Source organism: Diabrotica virgifera, chromosome 8, assembly GCF_917563875.1.
Source record: "Diabrotica virgifera virgifera chromosome 8, PGI_DIABVI_V3a".
Lineage (NCBI taxonomy): Eukaryota > Metazoa > Arthropoda > Insecta > Coleoptera > Chrysomelidae > Diabrotica > Diabrotica virgifera.
In genome coordinates this window covers 206423018-206447518 of record NC_065450.1, presented here as the reverse complement: position 1 = coordinate 206447518, position 24501 = coordinate 206423018, and the positions used below count along the sequence as shown (strand labels likewise).

At 32.0% G+C, this 24501-nt stretch overlaps 1 protein-coding gene across 1 annotated transcript; it reads right to left on the bottom strand.

The window, feature by feature from the left end:
• Positions 1-2293: 2293 nt before the first annotated feature.
• On the bottom strand, positions 2294-24236 carry LOC126890502 (uncharacterized). The gene is made up of 3 exons (XM_050659486.1): positions 24037-24236; positions 17004-17221; positions 2294-2643 (listed from the first exon to the last, which is right to left on the bottom strand). The coding sequence occupies exons 1-3, from the start codon at positions 24104-24106 to the stop codon at positions 2323-2325; spliced, it is 609 nt and encodes a 202-aa protein (XP_050515443.1). The 5' UTR covers positions 24107-24236; the 3' UTR covers positions 2294-2322.
• Between the last annotated feature and the right edge of the window lie 265 nt (positions 24237-24501).

The window sequence follows — 24501 nt, the reverse complement described above, 5'->3', positions numbered from 1 at the left end:
GAAGAGAACGCATATCCTTGGAAGATATTCGGATACCTTTAGTAGTCCAGGGTTTGTGAGGTTTTGGCTTAATTGCAATTAAAGGAAATGCTTTATTGAAGATACAGATAAGCTTATCTAAGAATTCACTGAAATTATTATCCACGTCCATGGCAGGAAAGCGCCACTCAGAGGTTAAGCATAAATTTTGGAATTTACGGTGGAAACTTCCGGGTGGAAAAAATCCTGCCTAAACGTCGGGTTTTCGAGGAGGGTTTGCTGGAGATATTAAACTTCGTATAAACTGCTTCATGATCAGATAGTCCAGCATTATTAATTGTAGAGTGGACATCAAGGGGTGAGAAATCTGAGACTGTATAATCAATTATGGTAGATGGAAATTTTTGTAATCCTTGTAGGAGAATCAACGTGCATTGTTAGACTATACGATTCAAATATGTTGACCAAGGATATTTGTGTAGCACAATCAGCAGCATAATCAATGTTAAAGTCCCCGCATAAAATTTTACTACTTTTATGGGGCAGGTCATCTAACAAATTTAGCAGGTTCTGAAAAAAGAGTTCCACAGAAGAGGCAGGTGATCTATAAATGCAAATAATATTAAGATTAAGATTCTTATTGTCAACTAAGGAAAACTCGAAGGAGGCTTCACTTAACAGAAAGTCATATCTTGTTACCAAATAAAAATCATTACTCGTAGACAGAATTAGTGTCCCCCCATAAGCTGAGCTTGGACGATCATACCTAGCAATTGTGGTGTATTTATTGACAAAAAAAGGCTCGTTGACTTCAAGCCAGTGCTCTGTAACCGCAACTACCGGGGGAAATCCTAATTCCTCTAGGAACAAAAACAATTCATTAGTTTTGTATCTTATAGAACGAATATTAATCAGAACCATGCTAAACTTGTTATCACTAAAACAATTTGAGGATTCTAGTCCCTCAGAACACGTCGTGATGTTTAAAAATTTCGTTTTGGAGAGGCAGCGGAATAGTAATTTCGGTGACATTCCCTTGATTTTTGCAGGTGTATAATTCTTTCAGAAGTGAGAAACGACCTATAAGCATTAAGATCAGCTTCCACCTCATCTGGACCAATTCCATAGGCATTGTTGAACTCTAGCAGAATTTGTCGTAGATCTTCTGTCTTAGTGGGAAGTCCCTCGGAAAATCCATCGTAAAACACTGAAGCTGGTTGGTCATGTAGATAAGAAAGATGAAGTTTAATGGCTTTTAAGATATCCGGTTCCCTTAATCTGGCTAGAAGATATCGACTATTAGAGTTATTGGTTAATCGAACTTTTGGTGGGGTCAAAGGATCCAGATTTATCGATGGTTCAAAAGTATCCTTCTTAACGAAATTTATTGGCGAATGGAAAAGATTACATTATAACCGACGGCTGAAAGTCCCTTAGAATAAACAAAAAGTTTCTTTTGAATGGTATATTTGAAATTAAAAATCATACTAAATTTTCTCTTTTTCACCCCTGTGACTTATTAAAATAATCATTATAGAAGTTCTCAGCGACTTCAGACCCTCTATAATACTGTAATATTTTATTCTGCGTATAAATTTTTCCAAAATACTGATTAGTTTTCTCAGGATTCGAAAAAAATTAATACGATAATAGACACACGAAGACTTCCTTTCAGTACGGACTACACTTGGAAACGAAATGAAATTATTCGGCACTGTGGCAGAGGTAACAGCATTGTTTAACAAAGAACGATAAAGAAAAGCCGTTACATTTCAAACGGTCAAGCAAAGCATTTATTGTTTCAACAGCTTCGTTTATTGTTACCATGAACGCATTGATTGTGGGTATTAAACGCAGTAGTAGATTGATTAATGCATTTGTTTTCACAACAATCAGTTTACATCTATGGAATAATCAAATATAACTCTATATTAACAACATTTTTACATTATTTTAATGAAATCTCTACGTTGTCACGATAAACCGAGGTAATTATTTATCATCTACGAAATCAAGAAAGTGCTTTCCTACCAGAATTACCATTATCTATTAAATATACGAAACTAAATTATTGTCTGAATAAATTGAGTGTTATTGATTAATGTACCTACTCTAGTTATTTTTATAATTATTTTTCAATCATTGTGACAATAACCAAATATATTGATCAATGTCTAAAAGTTAGTTGAAACAAAAAATTAAATTGTTGTTACAACGAAATACTATTCAATAATCACTGTTAATCAATATTACGAACTAAATTTTTTTGAGTGTAATTTTATGCGATGATGATGGTTTCATTAAATAAAAAACGTTTTTGAAAACTGTTTAATTTTGACTGTATTACTCGTCCTTCATAGAAACAGCAATTTGATACTGCCCACCCATATCTTGGTACGGCACTTCAACAGAGGTACCGTCCATATATAGTATCCCTTCTTGATGCTGATAAGGAGAACCCTTAAGACCACGGTAGATTTTTCCTATCAAATTCCCTCCGCCTGTCGGGCCTTGTCCTACGTATATAGAAGCGTTGTAACTCAAGCGGGAGTTTGCTTCCCATCCAATTTCGATAGGGGTGTAGTCATCCCGATCAAACAGACTTTCAAAATCGTCTTGATTGGAGGTTCTCCATACCAAGTCTTTATCTTTGCGACACGCAATCTGTAATAGAAAATCAATATGTATATTAGTAAAATGCTGCATAGAAGCAATGCCAGATCTATTCAAGTTTTAATAAAATCTGGTTTTATAATTGTCATAAATGAATAAATGTATTTGTGTGTTTAATTTGTGACGAGTTTTCTTATTTTTTACTACGTGAGAATTAGACCTGGATCCTGCGTACCAAAAAAAGTTGATTAATAGCAAGCTGAAAATTTGTTAATAGCTTAACGGTGTCTAGTCGGACAAACTTTGATGTTTGGGAACACTGCAACAGGGACAGTTTTAATTGTGGAACAGGTGAAAAATTTGGAACGTCAGACTACGAAAACGTTCCATGTATTTTGTCGGACAGAACTTCCAATTGATTTGTAACCATTTCATTAAACTCCATGCAAAAATCAGACTGGCGTTTATCTCCAACTGGGCAATTTAATGAGTGGAATACGAAGAACATGTCAAATGACAGGAATCATGTTGGTTAGTAATAGCATTCTGATTTTTATTAGGATATTTTAAAAGGGTAACAAATCAATTGGATGTTCTGTTCAACAAAATACATGGAACGTCTTCGTAATCTGACGCTCCAAATTTTTAAACTTTTCCACAATTAAAACTTCCCCTGTTCCAGTGTTCCCGTACATCAAAGTTTGTCCGACTAGACACTGTTAAGCTATTAACAAATTTTCAGCTTGCTATTAATCAACTTTTTTGGTACGCGAGATCAAGGTCTAAATGTTATTCCGCAGAACCAACACAGTTTTGTCAGAGGTAGATCAACAATAACAAATATTTTAAAATATGTAAATGCATGGACACTAGCCTTGGATAACAAAATACCGACAGATGTTATTTATTTCGACTTTTCAAAGGTCTTTGAAAAAAGGATTTTGAAATTTTTTTCACTGTTTTTATTAGAATTTCACATTTAAAATTATTTGTGTAAAATCTCCTAAATAGATGGTGAAACAAGGAATAAACAAATTAAAAAATAGAAAGTCTCCAGAGGAAAATCTAATACCAAATGAACTCTTAAAATATGGAGGTGATCACCTTGTACAACAACTGCAACTTTTTATTCATAAAATAATCACCACGAACAGAATACCAGATGAATGGAGGAGAGCGATCATGCTGATGTTCTTCAAGAAAGGAGATAAGAAAGACCCAATAATTATCGAGCAATAAATCTTTTAAATACAACACTCAAATTGACAACAAGCATTATAGCGACAAAAATAAACGAACGCATAACTCTGGAAGAGGAACAGCAAGGATTTCGGACAGAACGAACATGCACGGATGCAGTTTTTGTAATAAGACAAATAAAAGAAAAGTCCCTGGCATATATTAACAAACCATATTATGTGCCTGATATATTTAAAAAAGAAAGCGTTTGATAGAGTGAGAATTCGGGACGCGATACATTTACTATATGAAAAGGGAATACCACTGGATTTAATAAAAACCATCGAGAATAATAAAGATAACGTAGCTATGGTAAGAAAGCTATGGTAAGGGAAGCTATGGTAACGTAGCTATGGTAAGGGAAAACTATCGCAACCTATCAAGTATGAACCTGGCATTAGACAAGGAAATTCGCTAGGCCCATTAATATTTAATCTGTTAATGGATGAAATCATAAAGAAAGGTAATAAAAGAAGAGGATATAGAATGGGAGAAAAGGAAATAAAAATAATCTGATACATCGACGACGCCATAATGACAGCCGAAAATGAAGATGACCTACAAGGATTAATTTATTAAAGAATTCGAAGAAACGGCTCTCATAATATACAACATGGTGATCTCAACAGAGAAAACTAAATCGATAGTAATATCAGCGGAACCGAGACGATGTAAATTGGTCGTAAGTAACAAAATAATAGAACAACTGATGGAAACAGAATACTTGGGAATAAAACTGTCAAGCTACGGTAAAGTGGAAAAAGAAGTACAAAAACAAGTGAACATGGCGAACAGAGCAGCAGGATGTCGCAACAACACAATCTGGAGGAACAAATACATACCTCACAATGGGAACGAAAACCAGGATATGTAAATCAAAGATTAGACGATAATGACGTACACAGCGGAAACAAGAGCAGATATGGCGAAAACACAAAAACTGCTGGAAACAGCAGAAATAAAAGTCTTACGAAAAATAACAAACCAAACTCTAAGAGACAGAGTAAGACGTGAGGAAATACGGGCGAGATGTGCTATAGAAAAAATAAACATGTGGGCCAAAAAAAGAAAAATAGAATGGAATCAACACATAGAAAGAATGACAGAAAATAGAGTAGTACGAATAGCAAGAGACAAATCGCCAAATGGAAGAAGATCATTGGGACGACCAAGGAAAAGATGGTCAGGAAATGTCAATTGAGGCTAAAAACCGAAGTAAAACAGACATGAGACTATTTATAAAGTAGGAAGAAGGAGAAAGAAGAAAATTATTTGTTTTATAATATTAACAATTAGACAAGTAAGGATCTGTTTTTAGGTGGATGTGAGAGGTGGCATTCAGATTTTTGCAGATAAAGTTAGGTGATAACTTCGTTAATAATAATTGATTTATGCTCCTTCTCAAATATGCCCGGAACATTGATAAAAAAAATAAAATATTTAAAAATTTCAAAAAATTTCGTTTTTTTTTCTACTTTTTTTGCTTATAACTTTAAAATGATTCATTTTGGAACAAAGTCGTATAGAAATAAAACAAAGGATATTAAACTTTCTATCAGATGCGATTAGTTAAAAATGTCTTAATTTATCACACTTGCTGCAAAATAGCAATAAATATAAAATATGGGGGCAAAACAAGCCTGTCCTTATTCAATGATTTTCCATCACTTAGATTACACTTGGAACCTTCCTAATTCGCTTAGAAAATTTCTGTAATGTGCTAAAACCGTACACCAAATTTCATTAAAATTGACTTACTAGATTTTGCATAATAATTTTGCAATCTAATCTTTTTTTTTTAAATTAAAATTTTTAAAATCTTGCACAACAAAAACTAGAACATACAAAGATTTGTCAATTTTTTACATATAAAGAAGTACTCCACCTATCTAATTCACTTTACAGAATTGAAATCGGATTATTTAAGCAGCCTCAGCGATGTTTTAAAGTTATAAACAATTTTTTGGCTTATAAACAAATTAGCCCTAATTATAAAATTATGGCTCCTTTATTTAGATGGACTTACCCAAGTTTTTTTATGTATTTTGACCCGTAGAACACGAAATTTTTGGGTAACAGTTGATCCGGATGTCGAGAAGATTGTTATAAACAAAGAACTTGAGGAATTACATAAAATCGATTTTTCGCAAAATAAAACATTTTTTTGTATTTCTTGGGTAATTCTAAGCAAAAAATGTTCTTACAAGTTTTTTCGTAGGATGCATAGTTTTTGAGATAAACGCGGTGGAACTTTCAAAAAATCGAGAAATTGCCATTTTTGAACGCGAATAACGTTTGATAAAAAAATAAAATAGCAATTATGCTGACAGCATTTGAAAGTTTAAGTCAAATTATACCGGTTTTAATTATTTGCATTGCTAAAAATTAATTTTTTTATTATTAAACAAAGCTATTTGTTTATAAGCCAAAAAATTGTTTATAAATTTAAAACATTGCTGGGGTCCCTTAAATAATCCTATTTTAATTCTGTAAAGTGTATTAGATAGGTAGAGCACCTCTTTATATGTAAAAAAATTAACCAACTTCTAAATGGTCTACTTTTTGTTCAGAAAGATTTTAAAAAATTTGAACTTTTTTAAAAACATTTAGATTGCCAATTTATTATGCAAAATTTATTAGGTAGATTTTAATGAAATTTGGTACACGATTTAAGTATGTTACAAAAAATTTCGTAAGCGAATTACAAAGGTTCTAAGTGCCACCAAAGTGGTTAAAAATATTGAATAACAACAGACTTATTTTGCCCCCTTATTTTGTATTTATTGCTATATTGCAGAAAAGGTAATACCTTAAGACATTTTTTACTAGTCGTATATCATACAAAATTCAATTATCTTTATTTTATATCTCAACGACTTTGTTCCAAAACGAATCGTTTTAAAGTTATAAGCAAAGGAACAGAAAAAAATCGGTTTTTTTCGAAATTTTTAAATATTTAAATTTTTTTATTAATGTTCCGGGCATATTTGAGAAGGAGCATAAGTCAATTATTATTACTGAAAGTGTCACCTAACTTTATATGCAAAAATCCGAATGCCACCTCTCACATCGAAAAATAGACGTTTTTTCGCAGATCCTTACTGGTCTAAATACAGTGCGTCCATAAAGTAATGCATAAATTCGTTATTTCGTAAACCGGCGACTATAAGGAAAAATCCCGGAACAGGTCGATTTTTGTTTTAAAATTAAGATTTTTTGGCATATATATCATACTAGTGGCGTCATCCATCTGGGCGTGATGACGTAATCGATGATTTTTTTAAATGAGAATAGGGGTCATGTGATAGCTCATTTGAAAGGGTATTCAATTCTCTATCCAATAGTATAAACGCTAATATAAATATTTATACAGGGTGTTTAAAAAAACATTTTATTAATTAAAATAAGTGAGGCAAAAAGAAGAATATATGTAATTTATTTAATTCAAAATACATTTTACTAGTGTCAGAAAACAGAAAAAAAATTATTTGACTAATAAACATTGATTTTCGCTTAACCCTTAAACGCCTAACCTTTTTTAGGTTCCATGTACGCCCAACGGTGGGTAAAAAATGTCCACCTCGAAAATAGCTAATATATTTATTGAGAGTTGTTGGAAATTGATTAAACTTAAAAATCTTATGCTTAATAAACACAGCATCTTCTAAAATATTAATATAAACAATTTAAAAACCTAACAACAAAATTACAATGTACATCAAAATTAACATACCAGTAAAAGCCAGTAATTCAGATTTGTCGATTTTCTTCACATTCTTCCTTTCAGCCTCCTCATTGGTGGATAATTATGTCGATTATGTAATTATACGTCGATAATTGTATGGATTATGTTCCTACCAACCAGAAATTATATAGAAACCTTTAGTAACAAGTTTTACCAAGGGTGTACTTTTTATGCCCACCCATATTTAACTCAAGGTATTACTTTAATTTTCAAAAATATTTGTAGAACCAATTTAACATTCGATAAAAGACTGTCTTTCTAACAATAAATAATTTTTGGAAAATTTTTAAACACGTAATAAATATGTTACAAGGGAATACGCATTAGGTGGACATTTTTTACCCACCCTTGGGCGTTTAAGGATTAAACGAAATGTTCAAACTGCCAAGACACAGGTGGGTGGCAGCTTTAACATTGAATTTAAGTAAAAACAATATTTATTTGTCAAATAAACATTTTTTTCCTGTTTTCTGACAACAGTAAAACATATTTTGAATTAAATAAATTACATACATTCTTCTTTTTGTCTCAATTATTTTAATTAAAAAAATGTTTTTTTGAACACCTTGTATAAATAATTATGTTAATGTTTATATTAGTGAATAGAGAATTGAATACCCTTTCAAATGAGCTATCACATGACCCCTATTATTATTTAAAAAAATCATCGATTACGTCATCACGCCCAGATGGATGACGTCACTATTATAATATAAATTCCAAAAAATCGGAATTTATAAATAAAAATCGACCTGTTTCGGGAGTTTTCCTTAATGTCGCCGGTTTACGAAATAATGAATTTATGCGTTACTTTATGGACGCACTGTATATTGTCTACATTCATACTTTTTCCACCTACCTCTACTGAAAGTATACGTTTCCGGACCTGATTGTAGGGAGCAAAGTTGTACTTTTCCTCCCTAGGGAGGAAAATATTTTTCCTCCCTAGGGAGGAAAAGTAAAAATGACGTCATGGTATTTCATTCATGAAATATAACTTATTGGCGCCCTGTACAATATCTATTTTGTATTACGTAAGTGTATATACATTTTAACGTTTATTTAAAAACACTCTGTATTTTGCAGAATGGTAAAAAACAGTAAATTGTTATTCTGATTTAACAATGTTTACATTAATAATTTGACTTATATTTGACAGTTGACAGTTATATTGTACCTACTGGTTTAGTTCAGTTCTAATAAATTTTGTTGGTTAGTTACATAAATAAATTAAGTAAAAATGAAAAAAGTACTTGTTTTTTGAGGAAGGTGGAAAAACCATATGTATAACATGGGAGTAAAGTGCCTTTTCCTCCCTTGAATGATTACTGCCCTCCGCTACGCGTCGGGCAGTAAACTTCATTCTCGGGAGGAAAAGTAGCACTTTCCTCCCTTGTTATACAAATAGCTATTACTATCTGTGTAATTTATTTCCCGTTGTCTACAGCCACATTTTACTGAATAAATTCGTACTATTTTTATATTTCTGGGATGAGAATTTAGCGCATTGATTTTCCAACTTTTTGTAGGCAGCTTATTGTAAACTGTATCCTAAAAAATTGGTTCGTATATTTGAGTGTCCAAAGCTTTTTTCCATAACAGTTTTTTAGAATTTTGAAAATATTTATTTTCTGTGTGTTTCAGAGAGGATTTTTTTTAATACCTAAAGGCAAGTGCTCAAAAAATACGTACATGGAAATTGCAATATTTGGAGATTTTCTCTAGTTAAGCTTTTCAATTACAGTGGACCCTCGATAACTCGGATTAATCGGGACCGCGGCCGATCCGGGTTATCGAAAATCCGGGTTAGCCGGAGAATATGGTAAAAATTAATAAAATACGGTATACTTACAGAAAAACTCCGTTATAATTGAAATAACATGAAATATATATACAGGGTGTAACAAAAATACAGGTCATAAATTAAATCACATATTCTGGGACCAAAAATAGTCCGATTGAACCTAACTTACCTTAGTACAAATATGCACACACAAAAAGTTATAGCCCTTTGAAGTTACACGATAAAAATCGATTTTTTCCGATATATCGAAAACTATTAGAGATTTTTTAATGAAAATGGACACGTGGCATTCTTATGGCAGGAACATTTTAAAAATAAATTATGGTTAAATTTGTGCACCCTATAAAAATTTTATGGGGGTTTTGTTCCCTTAAACCCCTCCAAACTTTTTTGTACGTTCCAGTTAAATTATTATTGTTGTTCTGAAGCTTTTATTATTGTGGTATTGTTATTATTATTATATATTGTTATATTTTATTGTTATTATTATTGTTATTATATATTGTTATATTTTATTATTATTGAAACTTTATTATTGTGGTACCCTTAGTTTAACAAAATGTTTTTAAAACTTTTTTGCCTCTTAATATTTTTATGATAAACCAGTTTTAATCGAGATGCGAAACCCCCCAAATGTTTGTGTACGTTCCAATTAAACTATTATTGCGGTACCTTTAGCTAAACAGGATGTTTCTAAAACTTTTTTGCCTCTTAGTACTTTCCGATGAGGCACCTTTTATCGAGATGTGGCTTCTTTTCTAATATGGTTCAAAATGTACCTCAAATTGTAATTTATATAAAAAATTTCATATTATTACCAGGTCTCTACAATCGTACTTTACCATATACAAATATGTGGTGGATTTGACAAATATTCAAAATATCTCGATAAAAACTAGCTTTTCGAAAAAGTACTAAGAGGCAAAAAAGTTTTAAAAACATTGTGTTTAACTAGTGGTACCACAATAATAATTTAATTGGAACGTACAAAAAAGTTTGGGGGGGGGTTTAAGGGAACAAAACCCCATAAAATTTTTATGGGGTGCACAAATTTAATTATAATTTATATTTAAAATGTTCCTGCCATAAGAATGCCACTTCTCCATTTTCATTAAAAAATCTCTAATAGTTTTTGATATATTGGAAAAAATCGATTTTTATCTTGTAACTTCAAAGGGCTGTAACTTTTTTTTTATGCTCATTTGGACTAAGGTAAGTTAGGTTCAATCGAACTATTTTTGGTCCCAGAATATGTGATTTAATTTATGACCTGTATTTTTGTTACACCCTGTATATATGCACAGTACCTACACATCTAAATTATTAAAAATACGCAAACACAAACCTAAGCAAACAATACAAGACAATACAGTCACAATCGGAACGATGTTATGAACAGTGAAAACTAATACCATTGTTTAAAAACAATTTTTTTAAATAGTCTTTTAGTCTTTTTTAAACAATGTTAAGACAGTTTGAAATAAATAAAGGAATAATAGGTGCCTGTTGTTTCCGATAAATCCGAGACAATGACCGTCGCTCTGCCGCCGCCGCCGTGTGCCATGAGTTATTTTTACTATCGTATACATTGTTCAAATTACACAAATACACATTATCTCTCAAATATTATATTACATACTATTCCTTGTAAGATAATTCGGATGGAATTCCCCAGATTAAGAGACTGGGCCGATATCAAAATATCAAGCACAAAATAATCTGAGGAATTCCATCCGAATTATCTTGTAACGGATAGTACATTTTTATTGTTGAAACGTTTGTCTGATGAAAATCGGTCCGGGTTAGCCGGGCTTCCGGGTTATCGGGGGCCGACTTATCGGGGTTCCACTGTACCTGTATACTACTAATGAAATACACACAACCAAACTTATATGGAATCACTATGTATTTCAAAGCAATTTTTATTTCTTTTGAAAAAACTTGTTATTGTTGCGAAAAATAAAGGTTTTTGTTGAAAATAAACAAATTTATAAGACAATCAGATAGTACAGCTCGATACGGTATAGGTTATTTGCTTGAGTTGCAAATTGAACGAAAATAAATAAACTAACTTTTGCGTCCAAAAACGAAAATATGCCTCATAGAACTTAAAACGGCGAAAGATTATTGGTCTTGTGAAGCAAGTAATGTTCTCAGAAGGACATAGCTGTAGAGCTCGGCGTCTAATACAGGACGTTCTGTCCAAAACCTATGCTAGGTAACAGAAACTAGGAAAGCTCAAAAACAACGCAAAAGGAAGTAGCCAAAAAGTAATAACGGCTCGCCACAATCATTTAATTTTCCAATCAGCTGGAAGACACCCAACCATTCCTCACCTGCAGCTCCAAAGGCAGCTTTTGGAAGCTACAGGTGTAACTGTTTCAGTTGAAACGATAAGAAGAAGAGTTCGTACCAAGAATTATACAGCAGGTGAGAGTTACGGGTTCACGAGTTATCCAGACAGCACAAGATTGATCGCCTAAATTTGTGTCTTCACCACCAAAACTGGAACATTGGGAATTGACAAAATGTGCTATTTTCAGAAAAAGTCAGGATTTGTGTAAAATCAGATGACCCACGAAATCGTGTACCGTACACATGGCCTACTTTGCCCAGCAAATTTCAGTTTTATTTAAATATTTCTTTTCTTAGCACATATAAATAATTACAAAAATTATTTTGAGAACTCTCGAAATATTAACCGAGAATGTTCTTATCATTTTTTATAAAAATCTGTAACACAGCCGAGAAAAAATAATAAATACAAGGTGGGCAAATTTGCCCCGGAAAAGTTCAACATTGCCCACCTATTTTAAATTCACTGTAGGGCAAAATTAAATCGTAATAGGACTACTTTGCCCATGGCATACGTTTTAATTTGTCTACTATCCCCACGATATACGTTTTTAATTTTATTTTTTAATAAAAACTAGAACAAAAAGCTCTCTTTTTGAGAGTTTTCTTCAATTTCGGAGAAACTTTTATTAAAAAATTAGAAAAAAAATTATCACATTTTTATTATAAAAATAGAAAAAAAAATATTACACTTTTATTAAAAAAAAACACGACAAACTATAACTGAAAACAAATTTTCTTTAAAAGAAAAATATCCTCTTCTACTTTTGGAAGGTTCCTTTAATATTTTTATAATGTCTTCAAAATTGACGTCCGATATGTCTAATATGTTAGGATAAAAAAAAACCATTTATATTTTTTCTTAAAAATTTTACGGTGCAGTATGTGTTGTCGTCGTTTATTTCTACTATAATTCCGATGAAATGTTTAACAGTTTTTTTTGTAAGAAATTGGACCACCATAAAAGTACCAATTTTTAGATTATTTCCATCTACTTCGATATTTCCATCAGACTCGATATTTTCAACCATTTCATCCTGAGCTTGTTCATGTAATTCATCTGCCTCCCCACCAATATCATCATCACTGTTAGTCATCTCCATTTCTTCTGCTAAATTTTCGTTGTCACTCGTCTCCGTCTCTATTTCTTCTTCTAAATCCTCGTTCCCACTTCCCTCCTGATTCTGACCAATTTCTTCAAATTGAACTGATTGACCGGGTTGGAAAGTTGATGCATCAAACCATCCAGATTTTGTTCTATTATACAATGTACGAGGGGGACCACCCGTTATCCATCTATCATATAATCTTTCCGCTTTATACAGGGCATACAGTGGTAGGCGTTCTCCTGTTGCGGTAGCTGCGAACATTACAGACACTGCCCTTTTAGTGGCAGTCATGTATCTTTCCGGGTATTTTGTACCAAGTCGAAATACACATTTTTGGGTACCAGGGTTATCTGAAAGATTTGTCTCGTCATAATTTAGGATATTTTGAGGTTCGATGTTTTCAAGTGTTATTTTTAAATTATTAAAATATCCCTCTATGATTTCTTCAGTGTTGGCTGCCCTGGATCGTTTAACGTTTTGGCAGTGCCTTTGGCAGTCGTGACAAAAAAGCCTTGACCCAGTCACAACTAGGAAGATTGTTGTTAGAGAAATAAACAACTCGAGTTCCTCTGGCATCTAAATATTGTTTGACAAGCATTCTAATCTCTAGGCTTGTTAAAGGAGCACCATATTCTGCACTTGCTCTAACAACATCCACTAAATGACGTTCTTCTATTTTAGTGAGTGTAAGGGGATGGCTTAGGGGTCGAGGAAGACAAGCAAGAACGAAAACTTTCCGATCTGTTCACAAATATACAAGGGGAAGTGTAATGTTCTGGAGAGGAATTGTGATCCGTAAAAAACTCCTTTCATTTTCATCCAATCAACTTTATCTGCTCACAGGTATGTTCATAACCTGTAGTTAGGCTCTGAAGAGGTGCAACAGGAGAAAATTTAATTTCCATGCATGATAATGGACCTACACATATCATTAGAGTGATGAGAGACATCATTAAGTAGAAGGTATCCGTTGTTTGGAGTGGACTGCTTGCTCACCCGAGCTTAACCCTATAGAGTATTTGTGGGATATGCTTAAAAGAAAAATTAGAGCTCGCCGGGATAATCCACAAAACACAACACGGCTAGTACCAGCTGCTCTTGAAGAATGGAGCATCCTACCACAACAAAATGTTGATAATTTTATAAACTGAATAATTGATAAACTGAAGCTTGCATAAGGACTAGAGGTGCTAATACTGACTACCAGAAAAAAAATAAAAAACCAACAAATAAAAACAATTTAAACATTGTTTTTACATTGAAATTTTTTATGCTATTGACTTTAAAACAACTAGTTTCAGTTTGTTTGTTAAATACTTTATTGTTTTATTTAACTGTTATGTATTTGCTATTAAATTGCTTTAAAATAAATTATGCTTGACTTTCTGTCTTCGTTTTTTTTTAATTCGCACAACATAATTTGATATACCAGATGATTCCATATAGTCTGGGCTGATTATCGGAGAATAGGTCATTTTTGGGAAAAGTTATTTACCAGCAATTTTAGTGCTGGAATCGAATTAAAATATCCTATATATTAATAATATAGGTATGCAAAGTCCTCAGATAGTGTGCTACTTTTTTTATAAACAAAATGGCGCCCGAAAATCGTGTTTTTTTTCAATTATTGCTCTATAATTCCGAAGATTTTAACTCTACAACAAAAACACTCAAATAAAAATTCACTGTGATTAAATTCTGCATAGAGACGTGTTTTTCCCGATCTGCTCCGACGAAAATTTTTACTCGGAAAAGGGTTTTCCCAACAAAATCTTTAATTTTCAAAGAAAGTTTTAGATAAGTAATTATCTACCAATAATTAAATAATTTGGTGACTTAAAAGCCTTCTTGGTTTAGATTATAGTTCCAGAAGCTGGTGAAAATTAAACTAATATTTTAGCAACAATTCAATTGTAAATTAATAATTTACGGTCGCAATAATAACCAAAATAATTATGATACACTGATCAAACTTTGAAATCTTATAAAGATGAGATGTCTATTTAACATTTTGTCGACAAAATATTATTTTTTTATTTTTTTGCATAATCTTTAAATGTTAAAAAAAATAGTTATAAACAAATTAACGTTTCTCAGAAAGATTTTATTATATTATAATTTTAAAAAATAGCTAAAATGCGTATTTCAAATATCTTGAAATTAATGCTTTAAAACTTTTTTGCAAAAAAGTTATGAAACAGCAAAGTAAACATACGATTACTACGGTGTTTTTTTTAATTCTTTCAAAGCGTAGAAGTGAGTTTAAAGTACAAGCTAATTATTTACAAAAAAATATTGATAATCAGTTTAATGGTTATATTTTAATTAAAGATTATAAATACCTATATTTTTTTTGTAATTTACACGCGTGAAAGTAGACTAATACAGTACTGTAGTTAAAATTTTCACTCGGAGCGACGACCGGCCGCGCAACGTACACTTTTAATAAATAATGTATGCTGCGTGTCAGTCACTGCGAGTGAACATTTTAGCTCCGACTCTGTATCAGGCCTACTTTTGCGCTAAAAATTCCAAAAATAGTATTTTTTATCTTTGATTAAAATATAACCATTGCACTAATTTTTGACATTCTTTGTGAGTAATTAGTTTGTACCATAGACTCACATTTAAGCTTTGAAACAATTAAAACAAATTATAAACAACGGAGAAATCGTATATTTATTTTGCTGTTTCATAACTTTTTTGCAAATGGTTGTAAATTTTTTTTAAAGCATTCAATTTCAAGACCTATGAAATACGCATTTTAAGTATTTTTTAAAATTGGAATATAGTAAACAATTTCTGAGAAATGTTAATTTGTTTATAACAATTTTTTTAAAAACTTTATATTTTGTCGACAAAATATTAAATAGGCATCACACCTTTATAATCTTTTTAGTTTGATCAATGTCTTATGATTATTTTGGTTGTTATTGCGACTGTAAATTGTTAACTAACAATTGAAATGTTGCTAAAATATTCGTTTCATATTCACCGGCTTCTGAATTTATAATCTATACCAAGAAAGCTTTTATTTCACCAAGCTATATAATTATTGATGAATAATTACTGGCCCAAAAAATTTATTTGAAAATTCGAGATTTTGTTGGAAAAACCCACATTTTCCGAGGAAAATTTTCGTCGCAGCAAATCTGGAAAAACTTACCACTATGCATAATTAAATTGGGGTGAATTTTTATTTGAGTGTTTTTGGTGTAAAGCTAAAATCTTCGGAGTTATAGAGCAATAATTGAAAAAAATACTATGTGTCGGCGCCATTTTCTTTATAAAAAAAGTAGCACACTATCTGCGGACTTTGCATACCTATATTAGTAATATATAGGATCTTATAATTCGATTCCAGCAATAAAATTGCTGGTAAATAACTTTTCCATGAATTTTGCTAATTAGCCCACAATAATATAAGTTATTTAGATACTTCTAGATTTTAAAAGCAAAGTAGTAGTAAATAAACAAACTAGTTTAAAAGCAAAGTAGTAAAGCAAAGAATGCTATCTCAAAGGGTTATTTTAAGATCATGGATGTAGTCTAACTAACGATGGCAACTGCGAAGCAGAAGTTTGGAGACGTATTGGTATGGCGAAAAATGCGATGAGTGACTAACTAAATTTGTAGTAAAAAAAAATCATGGTGAGATTGGTCAATGTACTTGTATTCTCTTTACTTCTATGCGGAGCAGAAACTTGGACTCTTCAAGTAAAAGAACGCTAAAAAATTGATGCTTTCGAGATGTAATCTTGGAGAAGAAGCTGCGCGTACCTTGGAAAGTTCATCAGACAACCGTTTCCATTCTTGACCAACTTGATCTTCAAAAAAGCCTGTCTATAACAAGTCTTCAGGAAAGTCTACAGTTCTTTCATCACGTGGTGCACAGAGATGACGTTAATTGGTGAGATTAATAATTGTTTCTGCAAACGTTTAGCGAAGAAGACCAAAAGAGCGGTTGCCAACTAGATAATATTATGACCAAATTTAAAATTCAGCAAATAACCTTAGAGAAATGATAGAGACCAATAGAGAAAATTACGACTCTCAGCAATGGAGAAAAGACAATAGAGAGAGAGAGAGAGAGAGAGAGAAAGAGAGAGAGAGAAAGAGAAAGAGATAGAGGATGTAGATTTATGTAACAAGTACCTACCTTAATATTTTTGCTTGCTATATAGGGTCTTTTTCCGAGGGTAACATTAACATACCATGATCCTCCAAGTATATTTACAGGTATCAGCGCAATATTTTCTGTGTCAACTAGAGTTACCACACCAAGATAGATAGGTCCACGTGGGTTGTGAGCATCGACAACCACTGCATCATCTGGTATATTAGTACGGTCGTAGTCTTTCCATTCAAAAAAGTCACCTGAAAAAATCGGCATATCGAATGAAACTTATAGAGATTTTTAACAACATCATTTTTTAAAAAGTGAATAGCTAGTAAAATTGTTTTTATAGTACAGTATTTAATACGAGAAAAAGGAAAAGCAGTTGGAACAGATGATATATCTCCGAGGGGGTGTGGTCAATCCTGAAGATACAACAAAAAGTTGCCTAATATTTTAGTAGCAGAGTCCAAGCGGGGATTTTGCAGTTACTTGGGCGCGTCCGATTATCATATGGGCAGAAACCTGGTGCCCTGCAGACGTGCCTCTACCATATATTGGCTCTTAACACAGGGAAGTTCGTTAAAGGGGCCCAAAAAAAATCTATCCTTAAAAATACTCGAAATTGTCAGATTAAGATAAAGTACGTTGAGGACATGCAAAACAGTGTATATTTCAAAAATCTGACGATTTGAGCGGGGCGTAAGGAAATGGGCAAGTTAAAAATTTTACAAAAAAAAAGGGAATAATTCGCGATATGAACGTTAGATCGAAAAACTAAAAAAACCGTGTTCAATATTTTTCAAAAATATATCGAATGACCCAAACATGTCCCCCAAGGAGAGGGGTGGGGGTAAATTTAAAATTTTAATAACAAATCCCGCGATATTTCGCAAAATGAACATCAGATCGAAAAACTGCAAATTACATTTTTAAAATGATTTTGAAAAATCTATCGAATGGTATTAAATACAACCACCCACGGTGGTGAGGTGGGACCCCAAAATGGGATCCCCAAATTTTTATTGCAGATTTGGATTCTTTACGTAAAAATAAGCCACTTTTATTCGAGACTTTTTTCGAATTATGGATAGGCGGCGCTATAATCGGAAAAAAACGATTGTTGGAAATGGAAAATAAAATTAAAAATGGAAGGTCCCCACTGAAATGGAGCACTTTACTTAACTTTTTTTGGTTTTAGGACCTACTCTTCACAACCAAATAGGTCCCCAAAGCGCTCGAGTGACTGCACATTTAGCATACTTCGCTCCCCTACTATTTGTATTTGATAAGATAATGCAAGATACAAGTCAAAAAAATTACAGACGAATAAAGAAGTAGTATATTAGTGCCTGAAGAAAAGAAGAAAAGGTTCTCATGATAAAAATGAGGCAAGAACTAATGGACAAAAATGTAGAAATGATGAATGAAATGAAACAAATACGGAAAAAACAAATGGAACGTAATAAACATCGAAAGGAGATAAAGAAAGAAAACACATATTAAAAAAAAAACAAAGTAAAACAATTCCAAGACAGAATGGGACAATTGAAGAAAGCAAGTAAAAATAAAAAGAAATTAAAGGAAAGCATGAAAGCATTCATATCACAAGAACTACAGGCATAAACATGAAACTGCGGAACACAATAAAAATAGAATACACGTACTACACCATAGACCTACTTTCCTCGGATCACTCGCCTGCATTGATCACGATAAGCACTGAACTTGTTGAGATACAGCTACCACCGAAACTGGACAACAAATATACGGATTGGGAAAGGTTTCGGCGGCTAATTGAGGACATGATGAGCGCACGTCTCTATTTCCAGTTGGATTTGGAGTTCCACAGGGCAGTATTCTGGGGCCAGTGTTATACCTATTGTACACAGCGAACTTTCTCAACTTCTGCAAACCAGCCTCAACAAAATACAAACTTGGCTAAAACAGAAAGTCGGTTCATATTACCTTCACAAACCGTAAAGGTCACTACCCGCCTGTATATATCAACAACCACCAACTAAAACAGCAAGCAATAGTCAAATACCTTGGAATGCACCTAGACCAAATATTATACTGGAGAACACACATTTTTATAAAGCTTAAACAACTTGGTCTCAAATTACACAATTTTTACTGGCTGATTGGTCACAAATCAATACTTTCGATGAAAAATAAAGTACTTGTCTACAGAGCAATTTTAAAGCCAATATGGAGTTACGGGATCCAACTTTAAGGTACTGCATCAAACTCCAATATCGAAATCCTGGAGAGGTTCTTCGAATGATCACAAATGTTCCATGGTATGTTGCAAATAATATTATTAGACACAATCTAGAAATTGCAACAGTAAAAGAAAAAATTACTAACTTCGCACAGAAATACGAAGACAGACTGACACAACATCCAAATGTACTAGCCAGAAACCTGATGAGACAACCAGTCTGACGAAGACTTAGACGAAATACTCCTAGTGATTTACCATCGCGATTTTAGTTATATGTGCCGCAATTCCCAGAGACAAACAATTTTATATCTATGTAAAATATTTGTAAAGAAAATGATTAAAGAATTATTTTCTCCAAGTCATCTACACTAGTGGTCGCAACATTTACTCATTTTAACTTGTTTTACAGATTGTAAATAAATTGGGAGGTTACACTCAAAAAAATTTAGTTCGTAATATTGATTAACAGTGATTACTGAATAGTATTTCGTTGTCACAACAATTTAATTTGTTGTTTCAACGAACTTTTAGACATTGAGGAATGTATTTGGTTATTGTCACAACGATTGAATAATAATTGTGAGAGTAACTAGAGTACATTAATCAATAACACTCAATTTATTCAGCCAATAACTTAGTTTCGTATATTTAATAAATACTGTTAATTCGGGCAGCAACTCACCTTCTTGATTTCTCAGATGACAAGAAATTACCTTGGTTTATCGTGACAACGTACAGATTTCATTAAAACAATGTACAAATGTTGTTAATATAGAGTAATATATGATTATTCAATATATGTAAATTGATTGTTGTGACCACGAATGCATTAATCAAGCTACTACTGCATTTAATACCCACAATAAATGCGTTCATTGTGACAATAATCGTAGTTGTTGAGAGAATAAATGCTTTGCTTGACATTTGAAAGTTAACGGCTGTTCCTTATCGTGATACCCCTAGCTTCTCTGTGTTACCGAAGTGCCAAATAATAATTGCATTTCGTTTTCAAGTGTAGTCCGTAGTAGAAGGAAGTTTTTGTGTGCCTATTATCGTTAAATTTTGGCCGAATTATTTTTAAATGTATTCGTTTTTTTCGAATCCTGATAAAACTAATTATTATTTTTGAAAATTTAAATGCAAAATAAAATATTACAGTATTATCGAGGGTCTGAAGTCCCTGAGAACCTCTATAATGATTATGTTAATAAGTCACAGGGGTGAACAAGAGAAAATTTAGTATGATTCTTAATTTCAAATAGGCATACCATTCAACAGAAACTTTTTGTTTATTCTAAGGGATTTTCTGCCCTAGGTAATAATGTAATGTTTTATTCTGCCTTTAAATTTTTCAAAAATACTAATTAGTTTTCTCAGAATTCCTAAAAAAATGAATGCGTTTAGAAAGAATTCGATCGAAATTTTGCACCTGCGCCCTCAAAAAGGATTAAAGTGTTATACATTTTTGGAATCACTGTTTCAAACGCTTTTAAATAAGCTCTCACATGACGTACTTTCCCATTAAAAAAATCAAAGTTACGCCGCGCTTGTCACCTGAAGAGGGATCGTGTAAAGTTCGAAACATTGATGTTATAATATACTTTGATTATTTTAAAAATCGACCTATCCGAGCGTTTTGCTTATGTGCTAAAAATAAATAAGTTAATAAGGGGGTGGGAGAAGTGTTACACTTATTCCAGTACACTGTATAAGTGAAATCATATGAAAAATCACACAGTGTAAAGTCCTTTAGGTTAAGGACAAAAAAGGGGATTTAAAAAATAATCAATTAATATCATACATTGGGCTATTGCATTCAGTAATTATTAATATAAAATACGTTCATAGTAGGAATGAACGAAACTGTTTGTAAGAATGAATAGAATTGCTTGTAAGAAAAACCGTATTTATTGTGGGAATGAACGGAATTAATTGTAACAATAAACGGAAATAATTGTAGAAATAAACGAAATACGTTAGGAGAAATAACACTGTTATTGACACAACGAATAGTCTTCGTCGGTCAATTAACGACATTTATGTTTCAATAAATAGTGCTCGTTGACTCAGTGAACAGAGTTCGTAATATCAATAAATAGTGTTCGTTGAGTCAGTGAACAGAGTTCGTAATACCAATAAAGTGATATTATGGTATACATAATGAATGTTCATCCATTCAATAAACGTAATACATTGGCTCAACGAACGAAAATAATGAATTGATGAACATCGTTTTGTTGTCCCAATAAAACCAAGAATTGGACAAATTTTAAGTATTGCGTTTGTTGTCTGAATTAACATTTTTATTGATATTACGTACCTTTTTCGTTGAGTGTAAATAAAAAAACATAGACCTATAAAAAATATATAGGTATCTAAGAGGATACTCTGGAACCTGAAGTTACTCATTTGAAGGAGTAACTAACCATTAGCAAAAATGAAATAGAAAAGTTAATGGCTGTCAATTTTGAAAGAGAAATGTAAAGTAACTCGGAAATAATGCAAAATCTATAAATTCTGATCTGGAATAAAAATGCGAGAAATTGGAGAAGAAGAGTAATGCGTTAAATGAACAATTATACAAGTTCCGAGATGTTTTGAATGAATTAAGTAATTCCTCAGATGAGCATAATTAAATAGAAAGAATTCAGAACGTCTGCCCATAAGCATCATAAAGAGGAGAAAAACAGAATACTTCGGTCATATAATTCGAGGACCTAAATACCATCTACTTCGCCTTACAATACAAGAAAAATTGGTGGGAAAGAGATGGATTGGTCGAAAGAAACTTTCATGCTTGCGTAATATTATTATACAATTAGTCCGTTCTTTAACGGTAAAATATTGCAAAATCTCTAAATTTTAAAGAACCGCTTGGATTGACATGAAATTTGGCATACACATAGCTAACAAGTCAAAGAAAAAAAGTGATATTGTGTCGATATGTGCTTTTGCCCTGGGGGTGGTTTTCACCCCCTTTTAGGGGTGAAAAAATATTCGTCCAAAGAAAGTCAGGAAATGGATAAACTGGCTAATTTTAAGTAACTTTTGTTCTATAAAGTTTTTTCACTAAGTCAATACTTTTCGAGTTATTTGGCAGTGAATACGTTCATTTTTTCAACAAAATAACCACGCTTTTAGACGGTTTTTCGCAAATAACTCAAATAGTAAGTATTTTGTCCAAAAAAAGTTCGTAGCAAAAATATAGCCTGTAAAAAATTTAAAAAAATGGTGTATATATCACGTCTCTACACCCAGTAGAAGAAGAATTATAGCTAATGAAAAATAGGTTCATATTCGTCAAATTCCAAATGGAATATTTTAACGTGAAATAACCAAAAATGAAGCACATTTCAGGAAAAACCCACTAAAACTGATTTAAAGTGTTTAAAAAAATCTTTATTTTTGTTTTATAAAAAAATTTCTAGCATCAAAATTAAACAAGTTACGCTCAAAATAAAATCAGTTCCTTTTGGTTTTGGTAAAAAAAATCGTGAAAATCACCCCCTAATTAGTATCTTAAATGAACTTAATCGTTACGACTTCACAAGTTTCTTGAATCGTGTATATATTGTTTATATGATCTGTAAATTTTATCGGTTCAAGGTCCTTATTATTGAAAGGGCTGTAGTTAAAATGGGTTGAACGAGTCACTGATCACGAATGTATGCAAATTTAGAAACACCAAATCTTAATCAATTTTTGTCTAACAGAAAAACAAAAAAATACATGCTATTCAGAAAGGCAAATCTGACTTTTTTTGTTTTTCGAGATTTTTGGTATCTCTAACAATTTTTAAGTTATTTTGAAAAAAATCATATTTTTAAAAATTTTAATTTTTAAAAATTTTACTTTGAAACCAAATATTTTCAAAAATAAGCACTTTGTATCGATAAAACTTACAGATCATATAAAGACAACATAAATAAAATAATTTGTGGAGCGGTAACGATTAATTTCATTTAAGTTGCTAATTAGGGGGTGGTCTTCCCGATTTTTTTTGCAAAAACAAAAGGGACCAACTTTATTTTAAGCGTAACTTGCTTAAATTGAATGCTAGAAACTTTTTGTAAAAACAAGAATTAAGCTTTTTTTAAACACTTTAAAAAAGTTATAATGGGTTTCCCCCAAAAAGTGCTTAATTTTTTGGATATTTCACGTCGAAATATTTTCTTTGAAATTTGGTGAATATGAATCTATTTTTCATTGGCTATAACTCTGATTCTTCGAGATCCAGAGACCTAACGCGTACACCATTTTTTTTACTTTTTTATAAGCTATATTTTTGCTAAGAACGTTTTTTTCGACAAAATACTTACTTCTTGAGTTATTTGCGAAAAACCGTCTAAAAATGTGGTTATTTTGTTGAAAAATGAACATATTCACTCGCAAATAACTCGAAAAGTGTTGGCTTGGCGAAAAAGCTCTATAGAACAAAAGTTACTTAAAATTAGTCAGTTTACCCATTTCCGGACTTATTTTGGACATATATTTTTTCACCCCCGAGGGGAGGTGAAAGTCACCCCCGGGGCAAAAGCACACATCGGCACAATATCACTTTTTTTCTTTGACATGTAAGCTATGCGTATGCCAAATTTTATGTCAATCCAAGCGGTTCTTTAAAATTTAGAGCAAAAACCGTGAAATAATGGACTAAATGGTGTGGTTCAAGGGTAGAAGATTTATTTCGCGCAGCAGCCAATAGGGAAAGGTTTCAGGAACTTGTAAACATGATGACGGCCAACGTCTGAATACGGACAAGGAACCTAAAGAAGAAGAGAAACAGAAAGAAGTTTTTAAAGTTTCCTGAAAAATCTTAAAGAATCAAAAATAAATTGTTGTACTCACTTTCTCCGTAACTGCAAACAATTACAGCAACAAAAATTAATATATATTTAATAAACATATTTATGTTCATCAAGAATATACCTGTTGAACACTAGAAATCTAGCTGCAAAATTACCTGTACAATAAACTAGACAAAATGTGTTTTTAGAGATCAAATACTTTTTATTGTTGTTTTATCTGACTTATTTTGACAAAAACAAAGTACTCTACAGTGGTTTTAATAATAGTTTTATTCAACTCAAGTACAAACTGAAGTGTATGATTAGTAACAAGTGTTTTTAAGACATCCTGTATTTGTATAATTGATAAAATAAGAACACATACGCCTGAGACTTTTGTAAAAATAAAGTAAAGGGAAAAGGGATACAAATACTAGATAAAAGCTACACATTTAATTATACTACTCAGGCAAGAAGGAGAACACGAGAGCGAAAGAGGGAGTACGAATAATAGTAAACTAGAATA